Source organism: Eublepharis macularius, chromosome 2 (assembly GCF_028583425.1).
Source record: "Eublepharis macularius isolate TG4126 chromosome 2, MPM_Emac_v1.0, whole genome shotgun sequence".
Lineage (NCBI taxonomy): Eukaryota > Metazoa > Chordata > Lepidosauria > Squamata > Eublepharidae > Eublepharis > Eublepharis macularius.
Genome location: NC_072791.1, coordinates 118,909,772 through 118,934,964, shown reverse-complemented (window position 1 = coordinate 118,934,964; position 25,193 = coordinate 118,909,772). Strand labels below are relative to the sequence as shown.

The following is a 25,193-nucleotide window of genomic DNA, read 5'->3' as shown; positions in this document are numbered from 1 at the left end:
TCCTTTGCTTTATCTGTGCTGTGGGGCTTCAAAATATGCTTATTTGCATAGTTTTTTAAAATGAAAAAATATTTCTAATGATGCCTTTTTTATTCTTCTTTGAGATATCCTTTGTCAACACAGGGGCCTACATTGTCATATTTATGAATAAAATCAAACAGCAAATCTTAGTTGAGTTGATAGTTAATCAAAGTAGGTAGGTTAAAGAAATGTTTGCTAAATAGCCTATATTTATTTTTTCCAACTCACAGGGCAGTTCCATCAGTTACACTAGTAGACTGCATACAGCTAATATTTATGAGACCTACTTCCATGATTAAATTTTAAAGTCCTATGATCCCTAGATCCTCTTTTAGAAAATGTTATACTGAAATAATTAATATATAAAATTAATTGCAAGAGAGATGTTTTGGAACTGACTTGGCAGTTCATTTACAAAGTAACTTTAGGCACTGGTGAAGACTGTAGATTTGGGGTTGTGGACCTGACAGATAACACTGAGCATTGACACTTGTTTGACATTTTTAATAGAGATTGTAATATTTTACAAGGTGTTTTTAAAAGCCATATTTAACTTTAATTAGAAATACCTAAAAGCATAGCATTTAAATTTTTTTCCAGAAGCCTGTGGGATATTACTAAATAGAAAACAGTTCAGTAGTTCTAATTCAGGAGTAATTTCTTGGCCAGTATTAAAGTTAGGCTCCTTGAAAATCTGAGGTCTTTTAGAACCAGAATTTCATTCCATCTAACATTTTAGCAGTTTTAGAGAGACTGTGCATAAATAAATTGTACACATTGCAGCATTTCATTCTAAGTAAGAGGCTTACTTAAAATGAAGATAGTATGGTGAAGATGCACACAGTGGGGCTTCCAACACTTTCTGATGAGCAGCCCTCTTGTGCCTCTTGATAGGCTGTTACTGCAACTCAGGGCTTTTTTTCTGGGAAAAGAGGTGGTGGAACTCAGTAGGTTGCCCTCAGAGAAAATGGTCACATGGCTAGTGGCCCCGCCCCCTGATCTCCAGACAGAGGGGAGTTTAGATTGACCTCCATGCCGCTCGGCGCGGAGGTCAATCTAAACTCCCCTCTGTCTGGAGATCAGGGGGCGGGGCCACCAGCCATGTGATCATTTTCAAGAGGTTCTGGAACTCCGTTCCTCCACATTCCCCCTGAAAAAAAGCCCTGCTGCAACTCATAATTTTCAGAGATATGAAAAATTCCACAGGGCAATTTTCAAGTGGTTGTACAGACTTTAAGAGGTTCCCAAAGTGTCCCAGATGTTAACTTTTGCATTTGGTTAATGAAAAAGTAAGTATTGTCGAAGGCTTTCACGGCCGGAGAACGATGGTTGTTGTGGGTTTTCCGGGCTGTATTGCCGTGGTCTTGGCATTGTAGTTCCTGACGTTTCGCCAGCAGCTGTGGCTGGCATCTTCAGAGGTGTGGTACCAAAAGACAGAGATCTCTCAGTGTCACAGTGTGGAAAAGATGTAGGTCATTTGTATCTACTCAGGAGGGGTGGGGTTGAGCTGAGTCATCCTGTAAGAGTTTCCCAGGGTGTGGAATGCTAATGGCGGGAGGCTTCACTGTATCCTGAGGAGGTTCTTTTGCATATGGATTGGTACTTGATGTGCTAATCTTCTCTGCAGGGCTATTGTCGGGGATAGAGTGTTTTGTTAGCCTGGTGTTTTTCAGCACTGGAAACCATGCTCTGTTCATTCTTAAGGTTTCTTCTTTCCTGTTGAAGTTTTGCTTATGCTTGTGAATTTCAATGGCTTCCCTGTGCAGTCTGACAAAGTAGTTGGAAGTGTTGTCCAGTATTTTGGTGTCCTGGAATAAGATACTGTGCCCTGTTTGCGTTAGGCTATGTTCAGCCACTGCTGATTTTTCAGGTTGTCCAAGTCTGCAGTGTCTTTCATGTTCTTTTATTCTTGTCTGGATGCTACGCTTTGTGGTCCCAATGTACACTTGTCCACAGCTGCAGGGTATACGGTATACTCCTGCAGAGGTGAGGGGGTCTCTACTGTCTTTTGCTGATCGTAGCATCTGTTGTATTTTTCGGGTGGGTCTGAATACTGCTTGAAGGTTATGCTTTTTCATAAGCTTTCCCATCTGATCAGTAATTCCTTTGATATATGGCAAAAACACTTTTCCTGTAGGAGACTGTTTTTCCTTGGTTGTTTGATTCATCCTGGGTTTGATTGCTCTTCGGATTTCATTTCTGGAGTAGCAATTTGCCTGAAGTGCGTGGTTTAGATGATTAATTTCCTCATTGAGAAAGTGCGGCTCACATATCCGTCTATGAACAGATGGATGGGGTGGCCATGGGGAGCCCACTCAGCCAAGTTATAGCAAACTTCTACATGGAACATTTTGAAAAAACAGCTCTAGAATCAGCACCCCACAAACCTAGTGTATGGTTCCGGTTTGTGGATGATACGTTTATCATTTGGAGCCATGTGGAGGTAGAACTGATGGGGTTTTTGAAGCATCTCAACAACATCCACCTGAGCATACAATTCACAATGGAGAAAGAAATCGAGGGAAAACTCCCATTCCTGGATACCTTGGTCATCCGCAAAGCAAACTTTCAGTTAGGTCACAAGGTCTACAGGAAACCAACTCACACTGATCGGTACTTACACAAAAACTCCAATCACCACCCCCGACAAAAAAGAGGCATAATGAAAACATTAGTGGATCGTGCAAGACGGATATGTGAGCCGCACTTTCTCAATGAGGAAATTAATCATCTAAACCACGCACTTCAGGCAAATGGCTACTCCAGAAATGAAATCCGAAGAGCAATCAAACCCAGGATGAAGCAAACAACCAAAGAAAAACAGTCTCCCACAGGAAAAGTGTGTTTGCCATATATCAAAGGAATTACTGATCAGATGGGAAAGCTTATGAAAAAGCATAACCTTCAAGCAGTATTCAGACCCACCCGAAAAATACAACAGATGCTACGATCAGCAAAAGACAGTAGAGACCCCCTCACCTCTGCAGGAGTATACCGTATACCCTGCAGCTGTGGACAAGTTTACATTGGGACCACAAAGCGTAGCATCCAGACAAGAATAAAAGAACATGAAAGACACTGCAGACTTGGACAACCTGAAAAATCAGCAGTGGCTGAACATAGCCTAACGCAAACAGGGCACAGTATCTTATTCCAGGATACCAAAATACTGGACAACACTTCCAACTACTTTGTCAGACTGCACAGGGAAGCTATTGAAATTCACAAGCATAAGCAAAACTTCAACAGGAAAGAAGAAACCTTAAGAATGAACAGAGCATGGTTTCCAGTTCTGAAAAACACCAGGCTAACAAAACATTCTATCCCCGACAATAGCCCTGCAGAGAAGATTAGCACATCAAGTACCAATCCATATGCAAAAGAACCTCCTCAGGATACAGTGAAGCCTCCCGCCATTAGCATTCCACACCCTGGGAAACTCTTACAGGATGACTCAGCTCAACCCCACCCCTCCTGAGTAGATACAAATGACCTACATCTTTTCCACACTGTGACACTGAGAGATCTCTGTCTTTTGGTGCTACACCTCTGAAGATGCTAGCCACAGCTGCTGGCGAAATGTCAGGAACTACAATGCCAAGACCACGGCAATACAGCCCGGAAAACCCACAACAACCATCGAAAAATTAAGTGTTGGTGCATGGTCCATTAGAGTTTGCATCTGAATTTTCATTTGTCTGAGTTTTATTCACATTGTGAAAAAAAAACACCTTCAGACACTTGTTTTCCATTGAACAGAATACATATGTCTTGGTAAAAAAGGCCACTGATGATGGCCAAGAAGAAGCAAGTATCTCCTTCAGTTTATACTTTAAAACTATTGTCCCCAGTCATCCTTTGATACATTGGGTTGTTAATCAACTATGATATGTCATTTCATCTTGTACTTTAATCCTAAACACACTTACTTGGTATGAGGTCCCACACATTTCTTTGGAACTTGAAGTTCTGATACTAGCTTTGCACACTTGAAAGTAAGTTCTATTTAATTAACCTGATTGTTTAGGTTGTAGTGGGTCTTCTAAAGTATTGTATCTCAATTAGGACTTGTTTACATGTAAGAATGTTTTAATAGACCTGATACGTTGGGGGACAACAGGTTATATGCAATGTTTTTTTAATTTAATGTCATCTGTTTCTTCTCGTTTTAAGTTAAACTTCTGTATGACCCATTTCATAGTCCGCTTGGCACATTCAGTTTGTATACTGCATTCAGTTTTTTGCACATCAAGCAACTGCTCAGGGAAAAAGAATCAAGATTTTGAATTGGCTACTGCACACTGAATGTTTATGTGACTCACCCTGATAGATGTTTCAATTGTGTCAAATGAGAAAATAACAGGAAGCACAAGTACTTCCTGTTTACCCTGGATTTCAAATGTCAAAACCTTGTCCAAAACCAGCGCCAGTACTTTTTCAAATTTACAAAATCAGGTCACAAAATTTTATTTGTCTATAGTTTATACTCAAGTTTATATAAGCTTGTTTATTAACTGAGTATAAAACAAACTGCTGACTACTGCTAGTGCTAACTAGTAATAGTTTCTCCCCCCCCCCTCCAAAAACAGGCTTGCCAAGTTACAGAAATATCAATAGAAAAGTCACATGTTATTCACAGTGGTACACAACCATTATTAACTAATAAGAAACTATATGCCACGATTTTCATGTTAATGGGTTGCTCAGAAGTGCAGAAAGGAGTGCCTGTTGAACAACCTAATAGAAACAGCTGCCTGCTATGCATGTACCAAATAACTTTTTGCAAATGTAAACGTTATAAAAGCTATGATACAACTGGTAATGTTTACTGGCAAAATGTGTCAGTATGCTTGGGATGACTACCTTTATTTATTCAAATCTTGGAGAGGAGAGAGAGTGCACCCACATCAGCTGAATCAGAATTTCACGTCTTTAGGAAACCACAGGGTGGTTTTTTTGTAACACAATGCTTTTTGATGCCTGTGTGTGTAAAATTGTTAAATTGTGGTACTGTATATATCAATTGAGCTGTTTTTTTCAGCAGCACACTACATTTAAAGATGGTCCCAAAAGCACAATTTGGTGATACATTTGTCCCTCCAAAAATATGGTTCTACCTGAAATTGATACAGGTACACAGTTATCCTGAAATAAAAGGAAGTATTGTTTACTTTGACCCAGGGCCATAGCAACTTGATGGTTCAAATATATGCAGTTTGGATAATGGATTCTCAAATAACAAAAGTTCTACTGTAATAGCTACATATTTGTTATTGAAATTTGACTTGAATTTAGCTGATGTAGTGAACATCCTTGTTTTACAGTGAAGGAAGATTGCTTTATTTCATCTTTAATGTCAGTTTGTGTCTAGTAAGCTCTTTATAATTTCCTTCCAATCTTCTATGTTGCCTTTAGTTCCTTTCAACATTCCAGTGCTACGCCCACTCATTGGCTGAACATTTCCTGCTGTAAGACGATTGCTCGGTTTACTAGCATTTTCTGAGCATTGCACCTAATTTCTCTACCAGTTTTACGTATGATGACTTTAACAACCATTTTGCGTGTGTGTGCCTGAGATGCTAAAAAAGATAAGAGTTTGCACTATCATCTTAACCTGCCTTGTAGTATACAATGTGGCTTATTTCTCAGAAAAGGATTCATGATTTCTCTTACCCCTTGCATGTGTTTCAAGTTATTTATAACCTTAGATCTTATTAACAGATGTTGGCTAGTCTTTTTTTCCTGTTCTATTTGTAATGGTTTTATGGTCTGAGTGAGTTCATCAAGATCAGTGGTTCCTAAAGTGGATAGTACCACACCTGGGGGGGGGCAGTAGGATTACCTGGGGGGCACTAAGAGGCAAGGCAGGGGGTGCTGGAGGCGGGCCCCTTTGAGTGCATTGCTTGCTTATTTACAATTGAACAGGCTAGAGCCTACAGCAAAACTCTTTCCTCACTTCAGGTTTCTGCCTCTGCATGGTGCTGAAATCTGGTTGGAAGTATTGGCATTTTTGTATTTTATCATTAGCTTCCTTAGTGGGTTGTGCAAACAGCTATTCTGAATAATGCTTTTTGTAGGGTAGGGGGCACTGAGGATGAATTTATGGATCCAAGGAGGATGGCCCAAAAAAACTTGGGAATCACTGATCTAGATCATTCGAAACTACAGATCAGTAAATACAGATTAACTAAATTTAGTGGTTTTTCTGTCTTGGCAAGATCTCTGGAGAATACTTTAGGTTATATGTATGCATTCACTTGACACAAATGACTTTTAAAAGAAAAAAAGTCATTCTGGTAAAAGATTAAGATTAAACTGTAAGCACTGGATAATCTTAAGGTAACAGAAAAGCTCTGATCCATTGATAACTGTCATACTGATGCTGTAATAAGTTTTGATCTATTTGCATGGGATGCTGGTATATATCAGCATAATATCCTACAGTGTTACATTAGCTTATATGTAGAAATATCTTGTCCCAAGCACTTAACGTGCTAACGTCATATATACTATGATTAGATTTCAAGAGAAGCAAAACATTCCAGTGACTTTGATCAGGAAGTCTGGTCAATTTTTTTGCCCCAAAGTGCTCATTATTAGCCAGAAATTAAAAAAAAAGGCTTGGCAAATAGACAGAGCCTACCAAGCTATGTTTCCCTGCCATGCTCTGGTCCTCAGCTTATTTGGCACAAGGACTATATTAGTTGCTGCAACTTCTGTAAGGTTCAAGCACCCATAGAGTGCTAAGCAAGAAGATGGGGAAAACCCCTGCCTCATCAGCTTGGTTGATATATCCATGCTAGATATATCAAAATGTAAGAGTGACGACATCAGCCAGCACCCAGTCCTATAAAATGCTGTGCTAGCGCATAGAAACAGGACATAAGATTATGATAATCAAAACATTTCTGCTATGACAATGAGTTAATTTTATTCATTTGGACAATTGGCCATTACAAACTTCTGCTGTAAAAGCACTATTTGTATCTAGAGCTCATATAATTGATGCATTTCCTAGAATACAGAAGCACACTTGCCACTGTTCAAATTGTGTGGCATAGGTATGACGGTGATTGCCATGCAACAATGTTTTAGCAACACTTCAAAGTGCTGAGCTAACCACCAGACTTCAGAAGTGCAGCCAATGATGCTGAATTCTGATGGACCCCATTGTTGTGCTGTTGGCACAAACACATTCCAAGCAATTACAGTGATTATCACCAGTGATGAGCAATGCAATCACCATTCCCCTATCTTGTTCCAGAAGTTTGAGATAGGACAAATGTTTAGCTACTTATAAGCATACATGCATTTCTTCAAAAAATGGAACTTCTAGTGCTATTGCCCCAATGCTCTGATTTCCTTAAAGAGAACCCTCTTTGCTTTCTGCACTGGAATGCACACCAGCAGTGCGTGAGGCTTTTTTTTTTCATAAGTAAAGCAAAATAGTTTGTTTTACTGCTAGAAAATGATCCTTTGCTCAGTAATCACAACTTACTCTTGCATGAACAGACCAAGTTTGCATGTAGGCTTAAAAGAAAGAAACTGTTCAGAAATTTCTTATCAACCTCTTATGCATCACTTCCAAGGCTTTTTTTCTGGGAAAAGAGGTGGTGGAACTCAGGACCACACAATGATGTCACTTTGGGTCAGCTGGAACAAGGGGGGAGTTTTTTAAAGTTTAAATCGCCCTTGGCAAAAATGGTCAGATGGCCGGTGGCCCCGCCCCCTGATCTAAACTCCCCTCTGTCTGGAGATCAGGGGGTGGGGCCACCGGCTGTGTGACCATTTTCAAGAGGTGCTGGAACTCTGTTCCATCGCATTCCTGCTGAAAAAAAAGCCCTGATTACTTTGCAGATTATGCTTTTAAATACTCTGCAGATTTTTGAATTATTGGGAACACTGAAAATCTCATTCAAGAAAGCAACATGTAGCAATATTAATTACATTCTAAAACCTTATTCAAACTTGCTGCCAAAAAAGAAAGGTTAGAAAGGGTTTAGGCTTTTCTAACACAGAGGTTTTCATTTGCTGTGAGTGACTAAATGCTCTGCATGTTTAATTGGGATTGGACTTTTGAAGCAAAGATCTCGGCTATACTTTATTCATTTCTGTTGCAGGTTCTTCATCTCTTAAACAATGCCAGCAAGGATTCTTTCTCTCTCTCCTCAATCATTTCAATTTTAATGTTTGCTTCTTAACAAAACTTGAGAATTTTTATTAGTAGTTTTTTAAAGTATAAGAATGTCACATGAAAATTTATATTTTGTACACAGTGATGTTTAACTTTCTCATTTGGCTGTAAACAAATAAATCTAGTTCTCTATCAACATTGCATCCTTTCTTCCTTTTAAACCAGAAACTGTGTTCTGATGAAACACAGTTTCAAACTTTTCTATTGGTTGGGTTCTCATGACGTGTTGATTATATTCACTTTTTCTTAATCTGTGACTCATTCATTTTAAAATGTTGTTAGTAACATTTTAGAACTTTGCTGACAAAATTGTCAGGGTTGCATATAGTTAAAGCAGGATAGAATTTTGGTGTAAACATATTCTGAAAAGCTTTTGCTTTTTCATCTTTATTTGACGTAACCTTCCCTATAGTCTGGGTCTTAAGCACATATCACTTGGTTCTTTTTATAAATACACATTTTAAAAGAAAAAAATAAGTGCAAAAATGTTTTTAGCACTTTGTCAGCTCTCTAAGAAAGCTTACACTTAATTATATTCTGAGATATATTTCTTCCCCACACCAAATTTTGATGTATTTTGAGGTATAAAAGGCCCCCCAGTTTTGTGCATGTGTGTGTGTGGTGTGTGGCAGCAGAAAACATTGTTTTCAGGCTCCTGGTATTTTGATATTATATAACAAATTTTCACATGAGAGAAAATAATTTCATTAATATAAAAAGTTATACATTTTGTTATTGCTCTGGAGTATTTTTCTGCTCCAAGAATGTCTCTACTTGTGGTGAGGTAGATATTTACCAGTTTTATGAAAAGAAGCTGTATCTTTCTAGAGTACAGATGGGCACGAAGCAAAATACAAACCAAAGTTCGGCACGAAACGGGCCAGTTTGTGGTTTGCAAACTGTTGGTTTGTCAGAGCCCATTTCTGATGAACTGCCACAAACTTTAGGCTGGTTCATTTGGTTTGTTTTTTGGTTCATCACTGCAGACAGCCTGGTGCCAATCAATCAGTTTCCTAGGCAACAGGGGATGGACTTCCTGCAGACCTTTTGCTGACCCTGAAATGGCCTGCTAGCCCAGATGTGACCTTCTGCTGACCTGGAAGTGATGTTTTGCTGACACGGATATGCCGTTTCCATGAACCAAATGAACTGGTTCGTGAACTAGGGCAGGTTCTTGAAAGTTTGTGGTTCATGATGCGACTAACCACACTGTTTGGTTTTTTCCCGGTTCATGCCCATCTTCAGAGCACTGAAAATACTTTCTCAGAGTAGAGCTTTCTAGAAAGAAAAACTCATGGGGATTTTTTTTGTTTTTTACTCTGAACACATTTAGTGGACTGGGTTAAAAAAGTACCCCTAAAGTCAAAAACATCTTTCTGAGGTTTGTTTTATACTATAGACACTTAGCTGTGTACAGAAAGAAAGCTGTAAGTGGCTGTACTTTGGGTGTGTTTTTCTAACGTGGGTGACAAAACAATATCCTAAGATGAAAAAGTTGCAGATCCACTTCTCTGCATTCTGTCAAATCAGGTAAGAATTTACTCCAGACTGTAGAACCAGTATTTAAAAAATGAGTGCTATTTTAATTGATACAGAAAACATGGCTGAGACAATCTGGTTATCCTTAACAATAGGTAACAATATAATGCTTAATTTAAGATTAAGCATGAAGGAAATTTGCAGTCCAGAATGGAGGAGCTAGAAGGCTGCAGTGTACAATGACATTTTGCTGCAAATCTGTTAATAATAGTCAAGTGAACTACAGTATTGTGTGCACCACCCCAAAGATGCAGGAGATGGTGAGGATGAGGTGAACCAGGAATCTTGGAGAAATACTGAGCTCATATCTTGAACACCTAATCACAATTGACGCCCCATTCTATACATACATCAAACTCAGTAATGGTCCAGCATTACTTAAGAGCAAAGTAGAAAAGCAGGGCATATGAAGGTCCCATACTCCAGCTTCAGCCATTCCTTTTTTTCTTAGAACATTTTGACTTGCACAGGAAGAGGAAGGGTGGCTTCACTATCCCCAGTCTTCTGTAGAGAATACTTGGGTACAAAACGAAGGAAGTTGAACCTGGCCTGAGAGTTTAGTCTTGGTCACAAGAATGTAAGAAGAGCCTGCTGGATCAGACCAGTGGCCCAGCTAGTCCAGCGCTGCTGTTTCACATAGCAACCAATCTGTTGTCCTGGAGGGCCCTCCCCTATTGCTGTTTCCCAGCATTGGTATTCAGAAATCTGCTCCCCTTGGATATAGAGGCTCTTTTCAGTCACCATGGCTAGTAGCCATTGATGGACTTCTCCATGAATCCAGCTTTTTAAAGCTGTCTGTACTCCTTCCTGGCCCCAGCAGTGAATTTCAGAGTTTCATTACTCACTGGGTAAGGAACTCATTGAGTAAAGAAGTGTTTCCTTTTGACTGTTCTGAACCAATTTCCCAATAATTTCATTGTATATCCCAAGTTCAAGTATTATGGGAGAGGGAGGAAAAAGTTCCCTCTCCACTACCCCATGCATTATTTTGTAAACCTCTATCATGTTTTCTCTCAGCCATCTTTATTCTAAACTGAAAAGTTCAAGACTCTTCAGACTTTCATCAGGGAAAGTACTCCAAACCCTTAAGCATCTTGGTTGCCATCCTTTATACATTTTCCTGTTCTGCAATGTCCTTTTTGAGATATGGAAACTAGAACTGCACACAATATTCCGATTGAAGCTTCTCTATAGATCTATGTAGGGCAATTACAATATATTGGATGTTTTATTTTCAATTCCTTTCCTAATAATACACAGCACAGAATTTGCCTTTTTCATTGCTGCAATACATTTTTATTGAGCATTTCACAACAATCCCAAGATCTTTCCCCAGTTCAGACCCTATCAGCATGCATTTAAAATCAGATTTCCCCCCGATACGCATTGCTTTGTATTTACCCACTCTGAACTTCATTTGCCACATGGTTGCCCATTGACCCAATTTAGAGAGATTCTCCTGTAGCTCTTTACAATCGACCCTGGTTTTCACCATCCCGAATAATCCATAAGTTCCTTGTCATGTGGCATTCCTAACATTCTATTTGAAAAACTTAGCATTAACTTCCATATTAACAAAAATGACTTTGTTGAGGCAACAGGTTGAGGTAATGGGAAACTTCCTGGATGTCTTCACTTGGATTCTTACTGTGATTCCAGTCTAAGCATAATTGTAAAAAGTATGCTTTCTATTTGCTGTCATTTTTTAAAGTATGTATGGCGTGGTTAAGTTCTTAAGCCATCCAAGATTCTCTGATTATCATTCTTTGTGTTTCAACTAAGTACCAGAAAACAGAATGATTTCAAAATGAATCTCAGAAAAATTAATGTAAGAGGTTTGTAGGATGAATTTACTGTTTTCTTTAGTTACGTATTGTCGTACAGGCATTGTATTGCAAATCAGGAAGAAGAATGCAAGGTAAGACTGGAAAACTCCTCCAGCTGGTCTTGAGTTTTTATTATTGAGGGGGTGAGGGTTGTTATTGGTAGTTGCAGCAGCAACGAGATATAATAATAATGATGATAATAATAATAATAAGTTTGCAGAGTAGCAGACTTTGATAATAGCACAGCGGAAATAAGACAGACTTCTGTGATTCTAGCTCTATAAAAATATTTTACTACATAATAGGGTAAAAATGGTACATTTGATAGGAAAAACAACAAACAGTTTCTGACTACATCTTGATAGTCTGAACTAGGTACTAGAGAGAGAAAAGCTTAGACTGCATGGTCTACTGAAGTAGTAGAAGTGTTGTTGCAGACTGAACAAAGAGCAATTAAAACCTTAGTATATGTTGCTAGCTAATTGTCCCCCAATAAACTTGCTCATCCAATAGACAATCCTGGATTCCCTCATTAAGACTAAAGACTCCCACTTTCTCTGGCGGGAACTTCTCTCGAGGCCTAAGTGGTCCTATGCTAACTAGCTATCTGACTAAACAAACAGAACGACAATTTAACTCTTTCACAACTGAGCGTAGGACACTTGCACAGATTCCAACAACCCCTTCTCAAGTCCTGAAGCTCAGGTCATGAAGGTTCTTCTTCTTGTGTAGCTGTTCCAGCTTCTCCTTCTTAGGTGGTTTGATGAGGGTACCTGCAAAATATAAAAATTGGTTTAGTTTGTCTATGCCAAAGTCTTTGAGTAGATGGAGGATGAATTCCAGCTCATTGCAGGCTTGTGCTTCAGTGGTAGGCTTGGTCACTAGATGTTGCCTTTGGCTTGTCCAGCTGCCTTGGATGTTTTCAAGTTGCTTTCCCTCAGTGAGGTTGAGGTAAGCTTGTTCCATTGGTGTGTCTTTTCTTGTGGCATTCTGCATTCCTAGAGATTGTAGAAGGTTGAAGATTTCATCTTTCTGGCTTAGGAGAAAATTTTCATCTGTTAGTTTATCAATTTGTAATCCAAGACATTCACTTAGTTTTGTGAGAGATATTAAGTCCATGTCCCTACTCAGGTATTTAGAAATTTCCATTGCATCTTTTCTGTTTGCACAACACAAAATCAAATTCTCACCCAAGATTAGCAGGTATTGAAACTGTCCATTCTTTAATTTTGCAAACAGGCTTGGCTCTGCCCTTCCTGGTTGGAAGTACATCCTTCTTAACAGCATAGTCAGTTTCTCTCTGGAAAATCCAGCTTTGATTTTAAAGTATTCAACATGCATTTCCTTGTAGTTTGCTACACTGAGCATAGCTCTCATTGCAACTTGCTTAGAGATGGGTATTTTAGCAGCTTCAAAGTTAGGTTGCTCACTTGCACATAGCTTTAAGTTTGGTGCCTGGGTTAATTGCTGAGACTGACTCACATTAGTTTCTTCTGACTCACCCATTCCTGCCCCTTCTGAACCCTGGTTTTCTGCTGCCCTTTCTGGCAGGGGAACTGCTTGCTTTTCTCCCTGCAGGTTGGCAACCCAGTCAGCAGGTAGGGGTCTTGCCAGATCAGTAAAAGAGAATTCCTCAGCTCTGTGGCTGAGAGAGCCGTCCCTTTGATATGCATATTCACAGGTATCACTTTTCACCTAGCTTTGCTGTCCCATCACAGAATCAGCACTTCTTAAGTAAAAGCTCTTGCCAATTTTAGAGCCTTAATTTCAACATTCGATCCAGAAATATAAATGCTACAATTATCTTTATCCATTGTTATTTTGTGCCCATCATCAAGAAGTTTACCAGCTGACAGAATATTTTGATTTATTTGTGGAGAATAAACACAGTCTTTTAGAATCAACTTCACAGCATCTCCTTTTGAATCAACAACTTTCAGCTTAAGATCGCCAGATCCTTTGATCTCTATAGGATCCCCATTGGCTAGGAAAAGATTCTTTCTGCTTTCTCCATTGAAACTTAGGAAAGAGTAAATTTGAGCAAATATGTTCACAGCTGCCACTATCTAGAAGGAATAAGTCTTTCATGTTAAAATCATTGTTTGATATCTTGCAAGTAAAGCCTTTTGGTGTGCTTCTATTATCGTGAGGACTGGAATGTCCCCTTCTGCTTTGATATTCAAAACGACCTCATTGTCTTTCCCTTTGTCTACAGTATTGGGTCAAATGACCAGCCTTTTGGCAGATGCTGCATTTGATCTCTCTGGGTCTTTCAGTTACCTTTAATACACTCATTTTTATTTCTGACTGCTCAAGAGATCTTTTTATGGATTCGTCCCTTAAAAAATTCAAAGTATAATTAATGTTTATTTTGTCTCGTGATTCCAAGACAGGTTGTACACTTGAATATGATTTAGGAAGACTGTTTAAGATCACAGCATTAATTTCAGAATTGCTGATTTCTGTTCCAGACGTTTGAATCTGCCCAACGATCTGCATGATTTCCTTTAAGTGGGCCTGAATATCATCATGCTCAGAAAGCCTCATGCAATAAAGTCTCATTCTTAAGAGTTGGATTCTCTTGTCAGAACTCTGGGAATATTTTTGCTCAATCTGATTCCACAACTGTTTGCCCGTGCTGGCACTTATTATTAAAGGGGATTCATCATCTCCAATTGCACTCAGAATAATAATTCTGTCTTGAGAATCTAGTTTCATGAACTTTTGCCTCTCAGCCTGATTTTCAGGTGGGTCCTCTGAGATTAAGTGTTTCACATCATTAACATCTAGGGCACATACAATTCTTTTCTTCCATACTAAAAAAATATTATCATTCAGTTTAGGGATGTGCATAAAGGAAGAAATTGGATTTCTCTCACCCACAGCTCCATTTCCATTCATTGCTTCTGCTTTCTACAAGCTGTTTGAATTTCTTTGATGTGCTGATTTGCTTCTTGTTTCTTATTTCCTCCTGGCACAAGCTTTCTTTCAGTTCTTCTGGTTGTCTCCTCAGGGGTAGCTCAAATCAGAAAAGGTCCTCTAGTTTGCAAGTCCAGGGAAAAATCTTGGAAAAGTTTCTCCTTAAAAATATCTTGATTTTTCAAGCTGAGAACTCACAGAGTCATGCCTCTTAAACATCTGGGCCCATAACCTTATTGGTAGTTGCAGCAGCAATGAGATATGATGATGATGATGATGATGATGATGATGATGATGATGATAAGTTTGCAGAGTAGCAGACTTTGATAATAGCACAGTGGAAATAAGACAGACTTCTGTGATTCTAGCTCTATAAAAATACTACATAATAGGGTAAAAAGGGTACATTTGATAGGAAAAACAACAAACAGTTTCTGACTACATCTTGATAGTCTGAACTAGGTACTAGAGAGAGAAAAGCTTAGACTGCATGGTCTACTGAAGTAGTAGAAGTGTTGTTGCAGACTGAACAAAAAGCAATTAAAACCTTAGTATATGTTGCTAGCTAATTGCCCCCCAATAAACTTGCTCATCCAATAGACAATCCTGGATTCCCTCATTAAGACTAAAGACTCCCACTTTCTCTGGCGGGAACTTCTCTTGAGGCCTAAGTGGTCCTATGCTAACTAGCTATCTGACTAAACAAACAGAACGACAATTTAACTCTTTCACAACTGAGCGTAGGACACTTGCACAGATTCCAACAGTTGTGTTATGATTGAATTGAAATTTTATACTGAGATTATCTAAGGGCAGCTGGGTCAGTTGTGTTGTATTGTTGTGGGCAATGATATGAGGTAGAGATTGTGAAGGGGATGCGAGGGAGGAGACAGGAGGGGAGCTGGGGATCCCAGTGCTCTGGGGGCGGGGGAGGACTGGCGGTGGAATGCTGGCCAGGAACAGAAGGCCACAGAGACATGGTAGGGCTCAGTGTCCTTCCAACCTGCATCCCATCCTGAGGCATGCTGGTTGTGGAGCTAGGAAAATAAATCACTTCCCTCCGGCACTGCTGTTGTGTAATGCCAGGTCCGTTAATAACGACAAAAATGCTGCAGGATTTTTTTGCGGCAGAAAATGTGGACCTGGTGTGTGTGACTGAGACCTGGGTGAGGGATGGCGAAACAGTCACCTTGAAAGAGCTAGCTCCTCAGGTTTCTCGATCCTTCATCAGTCCCGGATAGATGGCCGGGGTGGCTATTCTCATTAGAGAGTCTTTCTCCTTCAGGCCACTCCCTGCACCAAAGATCACTGGCATTGATTGCGTTGAACTGATGTGGGAAGCTGAGGAAAGTTTGGCTATCTGCATGGTGTACCGACTGCCTAGCGCTCCAGCAGCTACCCTGCCAAGCTTATTGGAGGCGGTGGCGGGATTGGCCTTTGAGCACCCTAGGCTGTTGGTGACTTCAACATCCATGTTGATGATGCCACCTCCTCTCAAGCTGCGGACCTAGTGTCTTCCATGGCAGCACTGGGACTTTCCCAATTTGTTTCAGCTCCCACGCATAATGCGGGCCACACGCTGGATTTGATCTTTGAAATCGGGATTCATGTGGACCTTGATGCTATAAAAGCAGTGCCGTGGTCAGACCACTCTGTTGTGAATGCTCGTCTGGGAATACCAGCTCCCCCCTGCATAGGTGGCGAGCAAATTTATGCTCACCCACGGAGATTAATAGAACCAATCGGGTTCCAGAATGCTCTGCAGGATCCAATGCCCCCTGGCGGTTCATTAGATGAGCTGGTAGAGGACTGGCATGGCCGTCTCTCTGAAGCCATCGACAAAATCACTCCCCGTCGCCCTTTCTGCCCCTGCACCAGATTAGCCCCTTGAAATACGGAGGAGCTATGATGGATGAAGCGGGAGCTGATACGGCTTGAGCAAGGGTAGTGGTGAAGCTGTGTCGAAGAAGCAAGATCATCTTATAGAGTGTTTATGAAAGCCTATGAGGTGGCTGCAAAGGTAGCAAAGAAGGATTACTGTGCCACTTCCATAGCATCTGCAAGCTCACACCCGGCAAAATTGTTTCAAGTAGTTTGGTCCCTGGTCTCCCTCTCAGAGGGAGACCGTCAAATTGATAATTCGCTTATTAGCTGTGAGGTTTTTGGGAGCATTTTTGCAGATAAAGTCTTGTCTCTCCACCGCGACCTGCCTGCCACAGTTGATATAGTAAGGGAACTGGAGACCCCTTGGCTGTCCTCTGGGCCGATCTTAGATCACTTCGGTCTGGTGTCCCAGAAAGATGTTGACAGGATCCTGCAGCGGGTGAGGCCCACTACATGCTCCTTGGACCCCTGCCCTTCGTGGCTGGTGAAAGCCAGCGTGGATGGGAAGAGGGCTTTGCTGGAGGCCATTATCAACTTATCATTGAGCTCTGGGGTTTTTCCTGGGGCATTAAAGGAAGCCGTGGTGAAGCCTCTCCTAAAAAAAACAACTTTGGGCTCCACCGACCCATCCAGTTACTGCCCAGTCTCGAACCTCCCGTTTCTGGGTAAGGTGATTGAACAGGTGGTGGCGGAGCAGCTGTAGGCTTTCCTGGAAGATGCATCGGTCCTGGACCCATTCCAGTCTGGCTTCCACCTGGGCCATGGGACTGAGACAGTGTTGGTCACCCTCACAGACGATCTCTGTAGGCATCTAGATTGAGGCGGGTTGGCGCTGCTGGTGTTACTGGATCCTTTGGCAGCGTTCAACACAGTTGACTATGAATTGTTGACCCACTGCCTTGCCAATGTGGGGATATGTTGGACTACCTTAAAGTGGCTTGTCTCTTTTCTCCATGGTCGGGGACAGAGGGTGGCACTAGGGGAGAGGGTGTCTGCACACCAACCATTGGTGTGTGGCATCTCCCAGGGGGCGATTCTCTCCCCATTGTTGTTCAATCTGTATATGTGCCCCTTGCCCAGCTAGTACAGAGTTTCGGACTGGGCTGTCACCACTACGCTGATGACACCCAGTTGTATCTATTAGACGGCTGGCCTGGCTTGGCTCCAGAAGCCCTGATTAGAGCTTTGGATGCCGTGTCTGGTTGGGTGAAGCAGAGCAGACTGAAGTTGAATCCCATGAAGACGGAGGTCCTATACTTGGGTCATGAGACATTGGAGGGGGGGGGGACCCAGCTTCCAGCTTTCGATGGGGCACCACTTATGCCCGTTTGGCTGGTCAGAAGTCTTGGTGTGATGCTGGACTCCTCTTTATCGGAGGCCCAGGTTGAGGCAGTTGCCCAATCTGCTTTTTTCCATCTTTGGCAGGCCAGGCAGCTTGCTCCCTATCTCTCAACCTATGACCTGGAAACAGTGATCCATGCAACGGTCATCTCCAGATTGGATTACTGTAACTCACTCTTCGCAGAGCTTCCCTTGAGTCTGACCCGGAAATTACAGTGGGTCCAGAATGCTGCTGCCCATATCCTGATGGGTGTGCCTTTCTGGACACTTGTAACTCCAGTGCTGCAGCAGCTACACTGGCTTCCCATGGAGTTCCAGATCAGGTTCAAGGTTTTGGTATTAACCTATAAAGCCCTAAATGGACTAGGACCGTCTCTTCCCATATACTCCCCGGAGGGTGCTGAGATCAGCTGGTAAGCACCTACTGGTGGTCCCTGGCCTCAGGGAGGCTCAATTGGCCTCAACTAGGGCCAGGGCCTTTTTGGTCCTGGTCCTGACCTGGTGGAACTCTCTGTCTGAGGACACTCAGGCCTGTCAAGATCTTGTCACCTTCAGGCGGGCCTGTAAGATGGAGATGTTCCACCAGGCGTATGGTTGAGGCCATCAGGGATTCCATCAAATATGCCTCTCTCCCGGTCTCCCCTATGTCTGTAAGGGGGGTATTATTGACCATCTACCCCCCATATATGAGCGACCATGCATGATTAAGCTGCACCTCCACCTCCATCAGATGCTATATGGTTTTTATATGGTGAGCAGGTTTTATTAGAAGGCTGTGTTAAATTATTGTGATTTTATCTCTGTATATTTTATTTATTGTTGTGACCTGCCCTGAGCCCGCTTGCGGGGAGGGCAAGATATAAATATAATAAATAATAATAATAATAAATGCTTGTCCACAAAAGAGGAAGTGTTAGGCTACTTCTTCCCCTTCCAGCCACCAAAACATCTGCATTAGCAGACTCCACTGAGCACTGCCCTCTGCTGCCATGGATATTCCTGGTAGACTCTCCTTATCTTTGGAGAAAAATACATTGACATCAGGAAGACCACTCTTACCTCAAATTCAATATAGGTATAAATTTTGCATGTTGTGGGATCTCAAGGAGAAAAAAGGGGCCTAACACTTGCTGTCCATTGTCTCACTAATGAATTTTTAGTGGCTCCTATGGCATCAAAGAAATGGTACCTTGTGGTATGTTTCTCTTTCTCTGGTAACTTCTTGAACAGAGTGAAGGTGAATGGGTGAGTGTTTCTTTTTCTCTGAAGCAATCCAACAAGAGAAATGTGGGATTGCTCTCAGAGAAATTACCTGGTATGTTGGGCTCTGAAGTAAAGTCCTTCATCCCTTTTCCTTCCCCCTGATATTCTTTATTCATTTATTCTGCTAAAGCAATGGTTCCCAGTAGAGATGGGCACGAACCAGAAAAAAAACTAACAGTGCGGTTTGTGGTTTGTCACATTTTACAAACCACGAACTTTCACGAACCTGCCCCAGTTCACGAACCGGGTTGTTTGGTTCATGAAGACGTCACATCCAGGTCAGCAAATCATTACATCCAGGTCAGCAGAAGGTCACTTCTGGGCCAGCAGAAAGCCACTTCTGGATCAGGAGAAGGTCTGCAGGAAGTCCATCCCCTATTGCCTAGGAAACTGATTGATCAGTGCCAGACTGTCTGCAGTGACAAACCAAAAAATGAACCAAATGAACCAGCCTAAGTTTCGTGGCAGTTCATCAGAAATGGGCTCTGACGAATGCTAGTTCGCAAACCACGAACCAGCCTGGTTCATAATGAACTTCGGTTTGTATTTTGGTTCGTGCCCATCTCTAGTTCCCAGCTGTTTTACTAAGGGCTTCTGTAACTAATTTTCCCTTCTTGTTAACAACTGCTGTCATCAAAGCTTCCATAAACCAAGTCCAAACTCCTGAGATTGGAATCAACTATCCTAGAACAAGATGTAGTTGCTCAATATCTGGATGACTTTAGTGAAACATAAATCATAAGCTATGTTTCAGAGAGCATAGTGTTCATATGACTAGATCACACAGTACAGGAGAAGATATCTGTTGTTTGCCTTGCACTCCTTTCCATAACTCTTTTCTTCCCACCTCCCCCAGTCACCAGAAAACTTTGGATCTTCACTCTAAACTTTTGGTTTTTGAAACACAGCAGTGTCTATCCCCCTTGAATAGCAGAAAGATAAATGATTCAACTGCATGCTGTGTATCATGAGTTGCTTCTCATAGATTGAAAATGAAATCTGCATAAAATTTCACAAGTTTGTGTCCTCCTCAACCCACAGACAATGTTTACTTTAATGTCGATATTATTCATTGTTCCAAATACTTGCTTCTTTCATATGTGTTCTCTCCTGTAAATCCCAGGTAGTTTTTTCCACTCTTGACTCTCTCTCCAAAAAGGATAATTTTGGAATTTTGCTTACTCAAGCTATTTTTTTTGTTGCTTAGGCTTTGAATTTTATGCTTCAATAATTTGGCAAAATGCTGTATCTTTTTACAACAAATTGTATTGAGGGGTTTTTTGGTCTTTATTTGAGGTTCCACAAATTTCAGAGGTTTCTTATTTGTTTGCAAGATATTTCATTAAAATATTTACATCCCGTGTTCTCTGTCAGATTAGTTCCTATATCTGCTGCCTCCTGCATTGCTAATATGTGTGGTATGCAGAAGATTTCCTTTACAATAGAGTTAGATCAGAAGAGTGCCAAGTATACTTCCCATTGGTGAGCATATTATTAGCCAGTTTTAATTTTGAAAGTATTTTACAACATTTAGCAAGTTCTCTAAACAAACTATTATGTGAATAATATTTAGTTCACTCCCCTATGAAGGGTGAGAAGAAGGTGGCAGTGTTTGCTGGCATCCCATGGAAGGGAGCTGGTGGAAGTTGATGCTGGCACGTCTGGACAGATGCAAGTAGTGCATGGGGGAGGTAGCAAACAAACGTGGAATGGTTTTTTTTTTATATTGGGCCCAGAAGGAATGGAGGTTGAAGACTTGCCAAAGACTGCCCTTTGGTTCTATTATACAGGTAGCATTTGGACTATGTTCTCCTATGTTCAAGACTAACATTCTCTCTTGGATCAAAGTGGTGTTGTTGATAATTTAAAATCTGAGTTCTAATCAAAATAAGTGCCTTGCCTTTTACTTTGTAAGCTCTTGAGCAGGTCTCCAGAGAGCATATAAATCTTCTAAATAAATAAATACAATGCTGAAATATCCAGTAGTACAAGATAGCTCCAGAGTTTACAAAAAGAGTGCCTGCTCAGTCTCTTCTCATAGCCTCCCAATGCTGGTTATGGGGAAAAATGAAAAAAAGAACTTAATATGCTTTTCTGCTATAAATCACTGTTATTGGGTGCCTCTGAGTTTCAGTATTATACCTGAGCATGGGGAAAGTTGCTTATCTATTTTGTCTATAACTTAATTAACCATGTAGCCCTCATAGTCATCTTTTTAAAAGCCCAACACTTTAGCCTTGCTTTGTCTAGAATGTGTCTCCTATCCTTGGCTATTTTGGTTGCTTTTTTCTACACATTTTCTAGATCTTCAGTGTTATTTTTGAGATGAGATTGCCATAAATACAACTTTGACAAAATTTGGCTGATAAAATAATCCTGTAACAGAAAAGGCTTTAGTTGATTTTGGCAGATAGAGATTTTTATTGATCTGACCAACATAAAGCTCTATAAGTGTATAAAACTCACATGTATACATTTCTATAAATATACCTGTTGAAATTTTACAGCATAGAATGTTTGCTGTAGTTACACTAGAAACCTGCAGAGATGCACATGTCCAGGTGCAGAGTAAACATGTGCCAGAGCGGCATGGGCAACTGTAGCTCCCTGATGTGACCACCACATGTCCTTGAATGTGAAGAGAAGCACCTCTTCTTCATATTGTATTTGTTCCTTGTATGGAACACTAGCATTAAACCATAATTGTGAATTGGCTCAGATCAACAAGGCTATAGCTTTTTATGCTGGATCTACTTCTGTTAATGTTACAATGCAAAGCTCTTAAGAAAGCAAGTGGTGCAATGAACTAAAACAGTAGCTGAAACACAAGTTGTCCCAATGTGACTTCAAGAGTCAACTTGTTCACTATGATGTAGCACCTTTTCCATAGCAGAGCTTTCACTAGGAATTCCTCGTGCCTGATGCTGGGGAACTAATAGAGAGACACATACCATCTCTCTAATATTTTATACACTAAGTTTAGTTAAAGCTGTATGTAAATATTCTTTCTGAAAAATGGTGTGTCGAAGGCCCAGTTGTATTATCAGCTGTCTCCTATTGCCAGAGACCTCAGTTCAAGATCTCTGGCACATTAGTTACTTGCTTTAGCTAACATTGTTGGCTGAGCTGATATTTCTTAGTTCAGTAATGATTTATTGTGTTCTTCGTTCGCTTCTTTCATAAGCATTGAATGTAATGACCTTGAACATTGCAGTACCATGATGATTATGTTGTGACTACAGGTATTAATGTATCCAACTAACACAGATTGCTCCAATGCATCTATGTAATGGCTGTCTTTCACTGAAAGCAGCAGTACATTAAATATGCAATTCCTGTCCTCTTCAACCCCACTTCTAATAACAGTTTAACAAATTGCTGCTGCGTTAGCGCTATTTCAGTTTTCTGCTTTAACCTCTCATCTGCTTTAAGAGAATCGGAACTGCTTTGTGACTAGACATGGGCACGAACCGCATTACGAACTTCAAAAACCCACAAAACTGGCGATCATGTGATCACAATTCAGCAGTTCGTGATTGCCTGCAGCCAACGAACCAGAGTTTGGAAGAAGCCTGGTTCAGCGCATTTGGCAGTGGTTTGGGAAGCCAGACAGTCAGGTGCCATCAATCAATTCCCCTGGCAATGGAGCCGGGGAATGCCTGAACTCTGTCTGCCCTCCTTCTGTCGCCCTGGAAACCCAAATCAAAGCCTAGCTTACCTTGATCGGCAGGTCTTTCTTCCAACCATGGAGCTGCAAAGTGGTTACAAGTTGGGAGAAGACACTCGGGGAGGGAGGGGGAGGGGTGTTCTGTAGCCACGGGCACTCCAATCTCATCCCCACAAACCCTAATAAACAGCGCTGATGTCCAACCACAGACCTCCTGCATTGCTCTATGGGACCTCAGCTTATAAAAAGCACTGCGATCACAGTTCTGGTTTCACTTTCAGCGAGCAGTGGTGTGGGACGGAGCTCTTGCTAGCCTTTGGGGAGAGACAGAGAGAGTATAATTGAGCTAGGATTTTTGGGATAGGCATCTATCTCCTCTGGTTCCAGGGCTGCTGCCTGGCTCTGGGGCCAAGCTCAGTGGGCACCTCGGCTGAGGGCTCACAGTATTATTACTAGTGCCTGATCTGGTCAGGCCTCTGGGAGTAGTGGGCTAGGGCTCTAGTCTCTCCCTCCCTCTGGTGCCAGGGCTGCTGCCAGGCCCTGGGGCCAAGCTCAGTGGGCACCTCAGCTGAGGGCTCACACAGTATTATTAGTGCCTGATCTGGTCAGGTCTGTGGGAGTGGTGGGCTAGGGTTCTAGTCCCTCCCTCCCTCTGGTGCCAGGGCTGCTGCCTGGCTCTGGGGCCAAGCTCAGTGGACACCTGGGCTGAGGGCTCACAGTATTATTTCCAGTGCCTGATCTGGTGGTCAGGCATCTTGGTGTGCTGGACTAGGGCTCTAGCCACAGCCTCTGGTTCCAGGGCTGCTGCCAGGACCTGGGGCCAAGCTCAGTGGGCACCACGGCAGAGGGCACAGAGAGTCATCTCCTTTCCTGTCCTCCTTAATTCTAGTTTGGTGGCACAATGAGTCTTCCTGTTGTGTTGGCCACCAAGGGTGGTTGTGGGGTGAAGTGCGATGCCAGTCATCCTGGTTTACTTGTGGAAAGTAGTATTGGGTGTGACTCGAGGCAGCAGAGAGTCCTCCCTCTCCCCCCAATTCACCTGTGGCAGCTGTGGAGGAGGCCAAAGAGGTCTTTCTGCAAGGGGGAGAGAATCTCAACATTTTGAGGAGAGGGTGGGCAATGGATCCCTGGAGGAATGGTTTGTATGTTATGAAATATCCCTCCCGTCCCCATCCCAAACTCTTGGTGATGTCCCCGCCTGCAGTCCACCCCTCACTCGGTCATCCGTGGCCAGCTCCGCAGCGCAGCCTGTAACCATTCATCCTCCTTCCCCTGTGACAGTTAGCAGTCCACATTTCAATGCCTCCATATGGAGGCACTTTCATGCCCTTCCTGATGACCCCCGTGTGGTGCAGTGCTGTGCCTGTGATGTCCTGGTGCACAGGGGCAAAAACCCAAAGCACCTGTCTTCAACAGCCCTGACTCAGCACCTGAAGAAGCACCACCTGAGCCTGTCTCCCTCCTCACCCAGTGAAACATCCATTGGGGGGAGAAAGGGGGCCACCAGCTCTTCTGAGCGGGGGTCAGTGAGAGGGTCACTTTGCCCTGGGGCTGACTCTGGTGGGAGCAGAGTGCTCCGGCAGGCCGTGTTCGCGGAAGTTGTCCCCTTGGGGTCTAGGACAGCGCTGCTTAGAACCTCGAGGCTGATGGCTCAGGATGCAGGCCATCACATCTTGGCAGAGATGATTGCCCTACATAGCTTGCCCCATCCATCGTGGAGTGTGTGGGCTTCCGCAGGCTACTAAAACATTTCGCCCCTTGGTTCTCCATGCCGTCGCCATGCACCCTTGCCCATCAAGTCCTGTGGGTATCTCAAATGAGAGTTGGCACGTTTGGGTCAGGTTTAGCCAGGTCCAGTCCCACTGCTAACAGGCTTCTGAGACCTTGATAGGCCTTCCTGGCACAGCCAGATCATCATGATACCTCCTTTCTGCAAAGGCAGGAAAGTGGGTGATGCTGGAGGCAGCCTCCTTTGGGCGCTTGCACAACAGCTCAGGAGCTGTTGCACATATAGTTGAGCTGCACGGTGCCCCTATCCATCGCAAATGCTGATCCCTCTGAGCAGGGGGGAATGGGTCCCTCGACTCATGTCCTTTCCGCAAAGGCAGGAAGGTGGCCGATGTCAGCTGCTGCTGTCCCATTTCTGTCTCCCCCGTCAGGAACCACTCTGACCTATCCAAGCAATGTCTCCTGTCCTGCCCATCCCCTACTTTCTGCAAAGGCAGGACAGCGAGTCATGTCAGCCCCCACTTCATGAGGGACTGTCCTGCTGCTGCTCCCTTCTTGGTCACGAGGGACAGCTTGGCTGCAATCATGCAGCCGATTGTATCATATATGGATACAGTTGGTTGCACAGCATGGTGGCTCCCCTGTCAACGGGACTGACGGGACACCTTTCAGCTGGGTGGGAATGTGTCCCGCAACTCCTGTCCTTTCTGTCAAGGCAGGAAGGTGGGTAGTGCTGGCTGCCACCAGAGAAATCCTCAGGGGGACACTCGGGTGAGGCCCCATCGTTTCTGGGGGATCTTGCCACTTCCCC

General features: G+C 42.5%; 1 protein-coding gene across 7 annotated transcripts in view; it reads left to right on the top strand.

Moving 5' to 3' along the window:
* The window catches only part of MICAL2 (microtubule associated monooxygenase, calponin and LIM domain containing 2), a 247,655-nt gene that overhangs the window by 141,245 nt on the left and 81,217 nt on the right, over positions 1–25,193 (top strand). The window contains exons 26-27 of one of the 7 annotated variants that reach the window (XM_054972926.1): positions 5,437–5,489; positions 8,142–8,351. The exons of the other annotated variants lie outside the window; for them this stretch is intronic. Coding sequence (XP_054828901.1) covers positions 5,437–5,477 — 41 coding nt within the window. The 3' untranslated portion in view covers positions 5,478–5,489; positions 8,142–8,351. Of the gene's footprint in view, positions 1–5,436; positions 5,490–8,141; positions 8,352–25,193 lie in introns of those variants that run through there. 7 annotated transcript variants of the gene reach the window in all.